The following is a 14,519-nucleotide window of genomic DNA, read 5'->3' as shown; positions in this document are numbered from 1 at the left end:
TCTCCAATACCACTATCCCCAGTATCCCTAGCGATGTCTATACCAAGACATTTATCCTTTAAAGGAGGAAGTAAGCTCTGAGCTCTGGATGAATCACGTAATGGTTCATCTGTATGTAATTAATGCTTTTGGAAAACATGATTTTTTTTGTCACGTCATTTGGGAGAATTACCTCTTTCTTTTTCCTTTTTGGTAAGGGAATATATATCTGTGATGTTTCTTTGATTTTGTATGTTTTGTAACTCCATGTTGATTGAAAATGCTAAATAAAAAAATGAGGAAGCGAACAGGAGGGAGATGGATCAGCTTGTTGAATGGTGTAACGACAACAATCTTGCGCTCAAAGTCAGCAAAACCAAGATGATTGTGGACTTCAAATTCCTGACGATCTGTCCTGGAGCCTCCAGGTTAATGCAATCACAAAGAAGAGTCGCCAGCAGGAGATTCGGAATGTCACCGAAGACACTTGTAAACTTCTATAGGTGCACTGTGGAGAGCATTCTGGCTGGTTACATCACTGCCTGGTTTGGAGGTGCCAACTCTCGGAACACGAGTAAACTCCAGAGGATTGTTAAGTCGGCCTGTGACATCATAGGCACCGGACTTCACTCTACTGAGGTCATGTACATGAAGCAGTGTCTTAAAAAAAGCAGCCTCTGTCCTCAAGGATCCTCACACCCAGGCCATGCCCTCTTCATTCTGTTACCATCGGGGAAAAGGTACAGGAGCCTAAAGGTGAGGGCTCAGTGGCACAAGGACAGAGCCATCCCCGTGGCCCTCAGATTCCTGAACAATCAATGAACCAAGGACACTTGCCTTACTTTTCATGCAGTGTTATTGTTATTTCAATAATGTCGTAAGATGGTTATAATATGTAAGACTGTACTATGACGCTGCCACAAAACACCAAATTTCACGATTTGTTCATGACATTAAATCCTGATTCTGATTGTTTTTTCACAGGTGGCACGTTTCAAGAAATTGGCTGCACAAAGAGGATTTGATGATGGTGCAAGAGGTGAATGACCGCGGTCCTTACACTTTGCTCCGTGGTCCTGGGTTGCTCGGCCAACACAGAGCCTGGTTTCCCCAGCCCTGTTTACTGTGTGGGTCTAACAGTTCCATCAAGTCGGGTCTGATCATCAACAATCTTGGCCTCATCACTACACAGGTCAAACCACAAACTAGAATAGTTTTCTTCTGTATAAATTTATTAGAAAGGAAGACAGAACGTCGTTAATTTTACTTGTTTCACTTTTAGCCACAATGTTTTTCAAATAGTTGCAGCAACTGTTATTCCAAAGCCCAGTGCTGAGAGATCAGGTCATTCTGGCACACTAACCCCTTTGCAGGCTCAAATTCCAGGGGTACACTTCTCGCTCTCTTGTTTGGTTCCTTTTCAAAGAGCTGTGTTCAATAAAAAAAAAAGAGGTCAACAGATTGTGAGAACAGAGCCCATATTCCCATCCTGGAAGGGACTGCCCCCAACTCTCATTCATTTGTCTCCACAACTTAGGGACTTCCTTCACCAATCACCTGAGCTCTGTTTGTAGGCCCATGCTGGAACTCCCAGTTGCAAGCCATTTTAACCCCCTTCTCTCACCACAAAAAAAAACATGTCTGTCCTTGGCCTCAACCATTATCAGGGTGAGTCCAAAGGTAAACTTAAGAAACAACATATCGTATTCTTCCAGGACAGCCTTGAACCTAATGGCAGTTCTAACTTTAAGTAACCCCCATCCTAGTCTGGTTCTAGAGTTTCCACAGACATATCTGTATGGGAATGGCGAGGGGAACTAAAATGGATGGAAATTGATGAAAGGCCCCGACCCAAAATGTTGACTGACCATTTCTGTCTACAAATGATGCCTGACCCACTGAGTCCCGCCAGCTTCTCTTTGTTCATTCAATATTCCAGCACCTGCAATTGCGATTCCCAAGAGCCCTCTTGCCAGGCTTTTAAACACCCCCTCCTATTGCTTACTGACTGGCCTTGCTAGCAACATGCTCTTCCACAACACGTCTTTGTCTACTTTGGCACTTTTTGTTGTACATGTCCCTCCAACTCTGGCCTTGAAGGAAGACTTGCTATGTAAACTCCATCAATAGCATTGGGTACATTACAGTTGAATGTACCTGGACCCCAAACTTCAAGTTCCCTCCCTCTCCTTTTCAGAGTCAAGCCTGGCCACCTCTCCCATCATCTGGGTACCCCTGGGTCACCTTTCACCTGCCATCACTCTAGCTGCTGGTGACCAGCAATGACAACCATTAATCTGCATATCCAGTGGTACAAGACAGGGGCCATTCAGGAACCAGCTCAAGGGTGCCATTGCAGGTAATGTTGCTGTCTCACTATTCCAACAACTGTTCAATCCTAACCTCAGGTGCTGAATACATAGACCCTGCATGTTCTCTCAAGGTCTACGTGGAGCATGAAGTTACCAGACTACTAACCCGCAGCCTAAAAGTCCAGTGACCCAGGTTCAAATCCTATCCCAGCCGCTGTGGTCTGTAAATCCAGTTAATCATCTAGTATCTGCGGCAAAATATTATTAGTAATAATGGGCAAACAAAGAGAAAAGATGGAGGGGCTCAGCCGTTCAGGCAGCATCCAACATTTCAGATCGTGACCCTTTTCTCCCCAAGGCAAAAAAAAATTGAGCTCCCAGTTTCAGAAGATCTTTCCTGGAGCCAGTAAACTGAGGCAACTGTGAAGGTGGCCTATCAACGCTTCTACTCTCTAAAGACTCTGTGGAGATAGAGTCAAATCCAGGTACACTGTGGAAAGCCTAATGGCTGATGTCTCTCAGCCTGGTTCAGTAATTAAATTGCCCAGCAACACAGGTACAGAGGGTAGCAAACATAGCCAGATCTATCACAGACATTGCAGACATCTCTATGAGGAGCTAACTCAAGAAGGCAGCCAGCATCATAAAGAACCCCTCACCCTGGTCACAACCTCTTCTTTCTGCTTCAACCAACTTACCAAGTACTTTCTTTCACGTAGAAGGTACAGAAGCCTGAAGACCAGCACCTCCAGGTTCAAGATCAGTTCCTTTCCAACAGCTGTTAGCCTTTTGAACCTTCCCTTGTTACACTAATCATGGATTGTCTGCACTATTGCAAGTCATGTATCTTTTGCATGGATTACTGAGAATATTTGCATCTGACATATTTATTGTATCTTTTAATTTAATTAGCTTCCCTCTTCCGGTTTGGCTGCAGCAAGTAAGAATTTCAGCGCATAGGTGCATTGTACATGTATGACAAACTCGTCATAATCAGGCCCTGTCAGAAATGCCACACACAGCATTCGAAGTCAGGAACACATCCTGGTCAGTACACCCACTGCCAAGCAGAATTTTACTGCTTGCATGGTGGATGTGAACTCTGGTGAGCTATCCTAGTCCTCACTGCCACAGCATGACTTCAGAAAGCTGATTGTTGAGGACATTCTACTGACAACAAACCATAGGAAGGTTGACCTGGGACGGTGAGATTTGTTTAAGAATTCCACACATCCCATTCCATGACTGCAATCATTTTCCTCAGAAAACCGCAAACTAGTGATATCACCAGTAACGCGCAGTCTGAATTTCAGCAGATGTTCAACATCCTCACCCACCTGTGGAACAGAAAGATCGAAGAGCATGGACAGATTTGTCTCCTGGTCTGACAAAGCTCTGTTGATGACGGCTGCTGCTTTGGCTACGTCAGGATGGTAATGTCGCTGCAGAGTCTAGAGTGAAGAAGATAGGAAGCAGACAGAGGTAGTGACACCCAGTCAGAAAAGAATCTCTTTCACATTTGCACCTCAGCAGAGATCAATAAGGGAAGAACATCACATGCCCACAAAGTAGAAAATAATATTTGGTACACATTAAACTAATGCAAAATAGAATGATTCTGTTGATGAGATGGAAGAGAGAAGATTGTGTTCAGGGGGGCTCTGGAGGTCATAAGATCAATCTCAATTGAAAAGATTCACAAAGGAAGGAACAGATACCTGAAAACCGAGTTCAATAGGATGAATGCTTCCTTCAGATGGACAGTGAACAGCATCAGCAAAAACTCAGGAGAGCGAATGACCATTTAAATAGGAATGGAAGGGGAAATTTCCTCCCTTCAAGGATTGGACATTTTTGGAATTCCGGGGCTGTGGATACTCAGCTGTCAGTGTTCTGTTGAATAAGTTGGCAGACTTTTGCACACATTTATGGACATTGGAAGGATACAGCCCACGTGCAAGCAGTTTGGCGGGGAGGGATTATGACTCTGTGCAGGCTGGGGGTGGAGGGACACAGACCGTGTGCAGGTGGCGGGGGGGGGGGGGGAGGTGGAAGGATATAGACTATGTGCAGGCAGGAGGGTGGCGGGACACAGACCGTGTGCAGGTGGGGTGTGTCTTTTTTGCTAAATAATGGACAACGTGGGTTGAAGGGTGTGTTTCTGCACTGTATTGTTCTGTGGAGCTGGGGAAATTACAGCTAGGATCAGCTCTGATCACTGACTGAAAGAAGCAGCTCAAGAGTCTGCTTCTGACCTTGCTGTTAACTGAAATTTTTCCATAAATGTCCACGTGACTTCATATTGAAGACTCTGGGATGAAAATATCTATTTAATACACAAAAGAGATGGAAAAACACAGCAGGTCTGGCAGTGAACTTAAGAGAGAAAGATATATAACCAACTTTTCTGGTCTTTGCCCTTCTTCAAGAAATGCTGCATGACCTGTTGAGTTTCTGCAGCACTTTTGTGTATTAACTACAATCACAGAGCCTACAGCCTTAGTTTGGCATGAAAATATCTATATCTGGCTGGCCTGTAAAGACAGGTGATCTCAAATATGCAGGAAATGCTAACTATAAACCAACACACCTGTAGCTCCCACAAAGAACTCTCCATTGCTCTGCACTTTGCAGGATCTTCCTCATCCATTAAGTACGGATCAGCAGAGAGATCTGGAAAACATCCACAGTTAATGAGCAACAGGTTTTTTTAAATATTTTATTTTAAAATTTAAAAACCACAATTACATTTCAATTAATTATGGATTATATATAAATAGAAACTACATGTGGTATATAAACCTAATCCCTCCCTCCTCCCTCCCAACTACCCCTTAAAAGAAACAAGAAAAGGAGATTATCAAAATAGAAATATAAATTCAAATCAACTGCTGTGAAACCGAGAGCAACAAGCCATTAATGTGGCTCCTTGAACTGGTTACTCAAACAAGGCAGAATGAAATCAAACCAATAGTTCAAATAAAATAGAATAAAATTTAAATGATTTCAGAATAAGGAGCGATGTGGATTTTGAGCAAACTACTTTGGAAAACATACCAGTCTCCAGTTAGTTCACCAGGAAACACTCCAAGCTGTCCCACTACTTCACTCCCTTTTCCCAGCCACCTGTAAGTTTATTTCTTTGAGACATTGACCCAACTCCCCTTTGAAAGGCTAAATGTCATCTACATAAAACCATGCATGCAGCAATAAACAATTCTGTGTGAGAACAACAAACAAAATGAGCCATGACATATTCAGAATGCCTCCACCAACATCTTGTCCATGGAACTTAAACTAAGAGAAAATTTACTTTTCCAACTCTAACAAATGATGTTAAGAAGGGGCAATACCTGGAACCTCACAAGGCTGGTGAAGAAGAATTCCACAGGATGGATGACGACGGATTAGGTTACAGACGAGGGGAATGACCAGTAGCAGGGCCTGAGGAGGTGCAGCAAGAGCCAGCCTGGATAGCCTTTTGCTAAATGCTGCCACAAGGTAGGCAGGTAAATGGCTGGGGACAGGGAGAGAGAAATCAAGCAGTTATTTTACACACTCAAAAGAGAGGGTCAAAGTTATCATGTGGCACAGCAGCTGGGTTCGATTCCAATCTCTGGCTCTGTGTCTGTGTGAAGTCTGCATATTCTCTATGACCACAAGGATTCACATACAGCACCATTCAGATGGCAAACGCAAGCAATGCGATACCTAGGTACACAAATAAATAAAAACCTCGGCCATCTATATAAACTCAATTATTATCCACGAATGAAAAAATTACAAGACGACTTAGAGCATTGGAAAGACTTACCACTAACACTGATAGGAAGGATAAACTGTATTAAAATGAACATTTTCCCAAGGATACAATACCTATTTCAGGCATTACCAATACGCTTAACAGAGAAATTCTTCAAGGAGTTAAAGAAAATTATAAGGAAATTTTTATGGAAAGGGGGGAAACCGAGGATAGCACTAGATAAATTAACAGAATGGTACAAACAAGGAGGCTTACAACTACCAAACTTTAAAAATTATTATAGAGCCGCACAATTAAGATACCTATCAGATTTTTGTCAAACAAGGCAAAAGCCAGATTGGACTAGATTAGAACTAGATAAAATAGGGGAGAAGATACCTGAACATATATTATATAAATGGGATGAAAAATTGGTACAACGTAGGAATTCTCCAGTATTGCGTAATTTGCTCAACATTTGGAAGAAGATTCATGTAGAAAGGAATAAAACAAATTACCAACTACCAAAACTAATACTGATGCAAAATCAGCTAATCCCTTTTACAATAGATAACCTTTCCTTTAGAGAATGGGAGAAAAAAGGGATCAAAAGAATAGAAAATTGTTTTTCGGGAAATAAATTATTATCCTTTGAACAAATGAAGGATAAATATAATATAACTCACGATAATATAACTCAGTGTTGGCATACTACCAACTGAAATCCTACTTGAAGGACAAATTGGGAAGCAGTCTGAGGTTACCAGAGGGAAGTAATTTTGAATATGTGATTACAGACACAATGATAATCAAAAAATTTGTAACAAACATGTATATTAAACTACAAGAAAAGGAGAATGAGGAAACAAATGGTAAAACTAAACAAAAATGGGAACAAGATCTAAACATAAAGATAAAGAAGGAAACATGGGAGAAGTTATGCTCAGGAACTATGAGAAATACAATAAACACAAGGTTACGTATGATACAATATAACACCTCAAAAGTTAAATAAATGGGACCCAACAGTATCTGACAGATGTTTTTGCTGTAAAAAGGAAATGGGAACAACAATTCATGCAATTTGGACATGTGAGAAAGTGAAAAAAATTTGGGAAGATCTAAACCAGATATTAAATAAAATCACAAAAAGCAATATACCAAAAAACCCAGATCTTCCTCCTAAGTAACATAAAAAACAAAGAATTTGGACTCGATTTGGATGGTGCACAAAAAAGATTTGTTATGATAGCCCTAGCTGTAGAAAAAAAATGTATTATGTCAGTCTGGAAATTAGAAGATAACTTGAGAATACAACAATGGTATATAGAAATGAATAAGTGTATTCCATTAGAAAAAATAACATAATTTAAGAAATAACATTACAATATTTGAACAAATATGGGAGCCATATATGAAACATAATAGAGAAAACCTACCGGGGACATCTACCACCTAAAATGACAGAAGGAGAAGAGAATGAAAAGAATTGACTCAGTAGAATTTCTTGTTTATTTTTATTGAGTGACAACATTGTTTGACGGGTTTAACGTATCTTATATTCTGAACTTTAAATAAATGGGAGGGGAGGTAAGGAGGAAGGGAGGGAGGGGAGGAGGGAAGGGGGGAGAAAACAACACTGTATATATTTAAGAAGGAAAATGTATATGTATCTTGATCAATATGGTTTATAGTGTGAAAAATAAAAAATTTAAAAAAAAAGGATTCACATACAGAATTAGAAAGTGTTTCGAGTTAGGAGAGATCTGTCCAAAAGATGGCTTATAAAATGTGGAGACAAGTGAGGAAAGGTTCAGGCTGACAGAGGGAGTATTTAGGGCAAATGGTATCCTGAACACTGCAGAAGGGGAACATGTAGAGAGCAATGGAGAAAACTTTGCAGATGTCCTGTCTGTACAAGTTTAACAAGCGTTCACTATCTGATTTTTATCTTCTTGCTCTTGTTTATATTATAGAGAAATCTAATCAGTCAACGCAAGGCTTGGCAATGAGGTTCAGAAAGGATAAACAAGAGCAGGATGCAGAAGTGGCAGCCACACCAGTAACATGCTAACCTGGAAGACAGGAAGAGGTCCAACAGATGGAAGAACCGGGCCCTGTACTTCACATGGAGCACAGAGTGCTCCAACAAGTTGTACAACTTCTTGTAAAAGTCTGGATATTCTCTGCAAGAAAAAAAAACACAAAGTCAGCATGAGCACCACATACAGGAACAGAGCAAAGGTTCAAGAATTCATTAAGTGAGGCACTTTCTGAAATGGACAAAAAGGTGTCTGAGCCTCAAAACAGAAGATGGTATAAAAATGGAAAGCAGTCAACTAGAACAGTACTAGAATCTGGCATTGTGTGGAGAGGCAGGATGTTCTCCTCTGAGCAGTGAAGGGCAAGGGGAAATTTAATGGAGGTGCTCATAATCATTCAGATTAACAGTAAATGAGAGAAACTTCCACTGGCACAGTACATGCCCCCACAACTGCCCACCTAATTTACATGTGCACACACAACAGATTGCACTTGTGACTCCATATGCTCACAACACAGACCAAATGCACACATGCACACCTACACATATCATCATATATTTTGCATAAATACCAACAATATTTATGCCACATGCACTACACATGCTGTAGCATATATATTTCTAGCTATCAAGGAATCCACAGACACTCCAAATTCTTCAACAATATGCAGACTCCACACAGACCACAAATATGTCTGAAGCACACTAACAACTTCACACAGATGACACACTTTGGAGACCTGCTGTTTCTGAAAGATCACAAGCAATGCTCTCATGTACAAAGTCAAAACTTCCAGAGGGCCTAGTGCAATAAGAAAGGATCTCAGGGCTATGGGTTACAAATGTTTCATCTTGGCTCAACAGCAAGACTTACAGGTTGTGCTGATGAATGAGGTAGAAAAGTCCGTTCAAGGCGAGTAGGCTAATAGCTCCTCCTGCAGAGACAAAGACAACAGTGGTTAAAACTTCCCCAGATGGCAGAGCCCAAAGCTTGCAATAATGCAGCAGCCTTTGGAAAGATGAGTCACATAATAAATAGGAGACACAGGTCAGGGTTGGGGACACACAGAAAGTGGAGAATTCTTGCAGAGTCGCAGGACTAGAGGCAGGCCGAGGAAAGAATGGATGAAAATTTTTTAAATTAAGACTCTAAGACTGAGAGCTGGTGTGGTCTGGGAGCGATGGTGGTGTGAGGAGCCAGGAGCCACATCTCCAAGACACACTACTGCACAATGAACCAGGTAGTGCAGGCCAGTCCTGGCTAGGAGACACGTGGGCCAGCGCACCAGAGAGCAGACACACTCAACTGAAAAGAATCAGGGTCAATTGATTTAAAACCCCACCATGGCCCACATACCTATGTTGTAGGCAGCAGTGAAGAAATCTAACATAAAGGTTGGATTGTTCATGTGTGGCAGAACAGCCTCGTGCAACATCATCAGCACCTTCTTGTACAGAGCGATTGGTAGCTGCGAAAACAGGAATATGTCAGACCTAGTAGCTATGTTTATCATGGCCAAGGGATAGTAGTTGTACAAGGCCCTCTGGCAAAAGTCAAGGCCAAAGGGTTCTAACAAGAATTTTTGGTTTTCATAATAAAATTTTAGAAATATATTATATGGCAGCTTCTGTGAATTAGGGGAAAAAAGTTAACATCTTCAACCTTTCACGATAACTGGGGAAAGTTAACAAGTTTACAGGGTTTATACAAGTTCAGAGGCAAAAAAAGGCAGCGGTCCTTTGCCTGAAGCTGAGCTAGTTCCAAATTGTCAATCTTGGGGAAATGCCATTGGTCAAAACTCTTCCTTGCCCACCAAATCTTGCGCTCTTCATTTCTCTTTCAATTTCTTCCATATTTTGCTTGGTTCCTGTACCAGGTCATCCATAGATTTTGCCTGGTAACAATCAACTCTCATGATCTACATCAATAAAACAGTTTGAAGGGGATACTTCTCTCCCACATGTTAAAACAATAAATGTGAGGGTGGAGAATTTATCACAGCAGCAGCATTCACTCATCACATGAGCAGACCAATCCTGCCCACAGAGGGAATCCCAAGGCTTCAGTGTCAGTGCTGGGGGAAAATGGAGGAGAGAGAATGAATTGCTTAAGGGTGCTGCCTTTCAGACACAATGTTCCACCCAAATAAATCTACTCAACTTTGAAAAACGAATAAGTTTTGAAGGCAAAAAGGCCTTCAAACAGCCCTAAACTTTCATTATTGATAAGCAACAGTCCGCAAATCAAATTCCCACACATTGACAAGTCATTTGCCCCTCGTATCTCACCACAAACTCGTTCCATTATGACAAGGATGCAAATTGCTTCAGAGCTAGTCCCAACCTATAGACAACCGATGAGACGTTAGCATCAGCCAAGGCGAATGTGACATTAGCAACCTGGTATAAAAACTCCTAGTTCACTGATACAGTTCAGGGGAGGAGATTCCTTAACTGATCTGGCCTGAGCACATTTCTACATGGTCAGTTCTCAACTGTTCTCTGAAACTGTCAAGAACCCACTTAGACAGTTAGGGCCAGGGTATCAAACACTGACCTTGCCAACAATTCCTACATTGAATGAAGAAATAAAAAGACGAACATTCTGGAGAGAACACAGGGTGCTTTTAACCCTCTCTTGTCTGTTACAGCTGAGGATTTCTAGGGTAGCACAGAACACCAGATTCCTCAAGAAGATAGCTTTCCACATTCAAGTTGGCAGCATTCCACAATTAAACCATTTTGGCTTGAAATGGGTAATTTATTAGAACGAATAACTGGAGTAAGATTCCCACAGGATCCAATGTTATTTTTACTGGGAGATGTTAGAGGGATTAAACCCAAATTAAAACTGAATATGTATCAAGTAAAATTTGTTCAATTTGCCTTGTGATAGCTAGAAAATTTATTGCTATAATTTGGAAGTCGGATACTGATTTGGGAATGGATAGATGGTATGCAGAAGTTTGGAGTTGTATTCCACTTGAGAAAATCACTTATAATTTAAGAGATAAATATCATACATTTGGTAAAATATGGAGCCCATATTGACAAACTGTTGATATTAAAATTTAAATGAATCTCAAACATAATCTTTTTCTCATAGGTCTCTATATTTATATGTTTAAAGGTATCGAAAAGTACTCCTGCTGTGGGTTTCTTGTCTCTCTTTCTTTTCTATTTTTTTAGTTTGTAGGGGGTTGGGGGGGATTTATAGGAGGTTTTTCTTTCTTTTGTATTTCTTTACTCTCTTTAATCCACGTATTTGGATTAAGTTTGAAATATTGTAATATGTTCACTAAGTGGTTTTAATTTAAATAAAGTATGAACAAAAAAAAGGAGATAGATTTCCCAGTCTGCCCACTCTGACTATGTGGGATTTTGTTTGGTTATTTAACTCCCAGAAGAGAGAGAGAGAGAGAGAGAGAGAGAGAGAGAGAGAGAGAGAGAGAGAGAGAGAGAGAGAGAGAGAGAGAGAGAGTTACAGAGTGAGATCAGTTAGGACAGAGCAAAGACAACATCATTTTACTATTTTGAAGTTCATTCAGGAGTCTGATAACAGCAGGAAAGAAACAGTCCTGGAACCTGGTGGTATGCAATCTCACACTCGTGAATCTTATTCTGAATGGAAAGGTGGGGGGTGGGTGAAGAGTGTGGCCAGAGTGGGATGAGTCTTTTAATTCGTTCACTGCCTTTTCAAGGCAGTGGAAGGTGTAGATGGAGTTGGAGCGGACAGGATGTTTGTGTCAGCCTCAGCCACATTCATATCTCTCTGCAGTTTCTTACAGTTTTGGGTGGAACATTTCCCGTCCCACGCAGTGATGCACCCTGACAGCATACTTTCAATGATGTATCTGTAGACTTGTGAAGGGAACCAGGTGACATGTCAAATTTCCTCAGGCTTCTGAGGAAGGAGAGGTGCTCGTCTTCACTGCAGACCTGCCTGCCAAAAAATATAATTTTCAGTAACATCCAGGTCCCTTGCAGACTTATCATTTTGAGCTCATTTTAAGTCACTAAAAAGCCTTGGGAAGTAAGAGTGGCACAGATTGTGTTTAGCTAACAGACAATACTGCAAAAAGGGAAAGTCTACACAACCAGAGAAGCCGGGAGATCTTGGAAGTCAACAGGACCACCATCATTTGTTTATTGAATGAAAAATCTAGGCCAACATCCATGTCCAGCTGAGGCATTATAAATCATTAATACCCCAGAGCAAGAAGTCTCCAAGGCCCCCATAATCCAAGCCAGACATCCAAGATACTAGGCACAAACAGCTCTCTGCAAGCTCCACCTGGACCCACACCTAATTCTTACTACTCTCCCTTGTCCTCTCTCATCCCTCTCTGCTGTACCCTTTCACTTTTCCCTGAGGGTGTGGCCTCTCTACTCATTCTCCCCACCGGCAGGAGGAAGGTTCACTATTTTCCTTCTAACTTATTCAGCACTGATTTCTGCAAACCCACTTGGTGCATCAAATGTCTCTAAATTTCAAAGACTTCTGTCAGGTTGATTTTAACAGGCCCCCTGGCTGTTCAATCTCTTCTGGTGGGCAGAGTCTGATCACGGATTTGCAAATGATTTTTGATCTCCTCCAGCATTCTTTTATCATACATAAACTAGAAGTAGACTTAGTTTTCTGAGTAGTCTTCTTAATGCCAATGTACAGATTTACACACAATCTGCTATGCTGTTTTATTCTGTTCCAATCCTCTAGAGTTTACAAAGTGGAGTTTTCTCTTTTATTGTTGTACGTGAGGAAGAGACATCCTGTTTATCAACTGAATTAACATATGGTAATGGTTCAAAGTAAGCATTTAACCACTATTCAACAGAAACAATTTTGTTTAAAAAAAAATAAAACACCGAGGTTGGTGGGTGAAGCTCAGTCACGTAGCACAGGCAGGTTACTCAAAGCAGAATGCTCGCTAGCCCAGCCACTCACTATTCAACTCACTACACACAGCTTTGCTCAACAAGGTGTTGCACTCCACTTGCATTGAATCTTGGTGGATGATGCAAACCCCCCCCAGGAAAATTTAGATAAACACAAAGGAAAAAAGAATAGATGCTGTTGGAGGCAGAGGATCGCTGGGGTCTCATCTGTGGGTATTGTTGTGTACAAGCCCGCTCTACTGTAGATCATGATGCTCACATCCCCCTCACAATGTATATCTCTGTATGTCAGTAGCCTTGTCAGACTGATGGTATTAAAGAATCAGAAAAGCACCATGTCTCTGAGTCCTCATTGTGTAAGTGCATACACGACAGCGGCGACGACAAATGAAACAAAGCGTGCTCCATGCACCAACCGGAGGAAGGAGGCAAAAGGTTAAAGGTAAAAGGTTACTACCTAACAAGTTCCCGCCAAAAAATCACAGTGAAAGCACACCAAGATAGTGGAGGGAAAGTTCAAAGACTGTCTGGAAATCGGTTCAATACATGAAGACAACACCCAGCCAGAATTCAATTAGATTCTCAATGGCCACGCTGTGGTTTTCCATCAAGGAATGGGTAAGATAAAAGGGTTTCAAGCCAAACTGCAATAAAAAGAGAATGAGGAACCAAAGTTCATTAATGCCAGAACAGTTCCATTTGCAATGAAAGGAAAAATTGAAGCTGAATTAAATAGATTAAAAGATGAAGGTATAATAGAGCGCCCATCATAACAATACAAAAAGCAAATGGCGAGATTCGCATTTGCGGCGATTACAAAGTCACCATTAACCAGGCACTAAAAGTACCTGAACACCCCATGTTTAAAGCAGAAGAACTATTCCAAGCACTAAATAGAGGGCAAAAGTTCACAAAATTTGATTTGCCGCAGGCATACCAACAAATAGAGTTAGACAAAGAATCAAGACACTATGTGACAATCAATACCCACCTGGGACTGTTCACCTATACATGCATGCCATATTGTTCAAGCTACAATGGACAAATTGCTACATGGTATAGCAGTGGGATGTTACCTGGATGATCACGGGCCGAAACAATAGAGAACAATTACAAAACTCTGAAAAGTCCTAAACAGACTACAACAGGCCAACTTACGATTATGACAGAATAAGTATGTCTTCATGCTCCCCTCAGTGACATACTTGGGATTTACAATCGACAAGGAGGGGGGTACAAATACAATATTGAATAAATATTGGACATATTTATTGATGGTAAATTGTAAAATTTATTCAGAATATTGGATATTGATGAAAAAATATGCACTGAATATAGATGATGGAAAATTTATACAAGATGTTTTTATTAATTAGCCAATGCAAAGGGGGAAATAATTATGGGATGAGATTTTAATTTTACTTTTAATTTTAAGTTGGATAGATCAGGTGGAATTATGGTTAAAAACAAGATAGTTAAAACTGTGATGAATTTTATGAATAAAATGAAATGCTGAAAGTTGGAAAAAGATGTATCCTGGTACTAG

At 40.9% G+C, this 14,519-nt stretch overlaps 1 protein-coding gene across 2 annotated transcripts in view; it reads right to left on the bottom strand.

The window, feature by feature from the left end:
* Positions 1-1,190: 1,190 nt before the first annotated feature.
* The window catches only part of noc4l (nucleolar complex associated 4 homolog), a 37,749-nt gene continuing 24,420 nt past the window's right edge, over positions 1,191-14,519 (bottom strand). For both annotated transcript variants that reach the window (XM_069932516.1, XM_069932517.1), the window contains exons 9-15: positions 9,435-9,546; positions 8,952-9,012; positions 8,109-8,219; positions 5,645-5,808; positions 4,882-4,964; positions 3,629-3,742; positions 1,191-1,407 (exon numbers count right to left, since the gene is read on the bottom strand). In XM_069932516.1, coding sequence (XP_069788617.1) covers positions 1,294-1,407; positions 3,629-3,742; positions 4,882-4,964; positions 5,645-5,808; positions 8,109-8,219; positions 8,952-9,012; positions 9,435-9,546 — 759 coding nt within the window. In that variant the 3' untranslated portion in view covers positions 1,191-1,293. The remainder of the gene's footprint in view (positions 1,408-3,628; positions 3,743-4,881; positions 4,965-5,644; positions 5,809-8,108; positions 8,220-8,951; positions 9,013-9,434; positions 9,547-14,519) is intronic.

The sequence above is a fragment of the Narcine bancroftii genome, chromosome 4 (genome assembly GCF_036971445.1).
Source record: "Narcine bancroftii isolate sNarBan1 chromosome 4, sNarBan1.hap1, whole genome shotgun sequence".
Taxonomy (NCBI): domain Eukaryota; kingdom Metazoa; phylum Chordata; class Chondrichthyes; order Torpediniformes; family Narcinidae; genus Narcine; species Narcine bancroftii.
The sequence above is the reverse complement of the archived record's forward strand: the minus strand, read 5'-3'. Positions and strand labels throughout refer to the sequence as shown.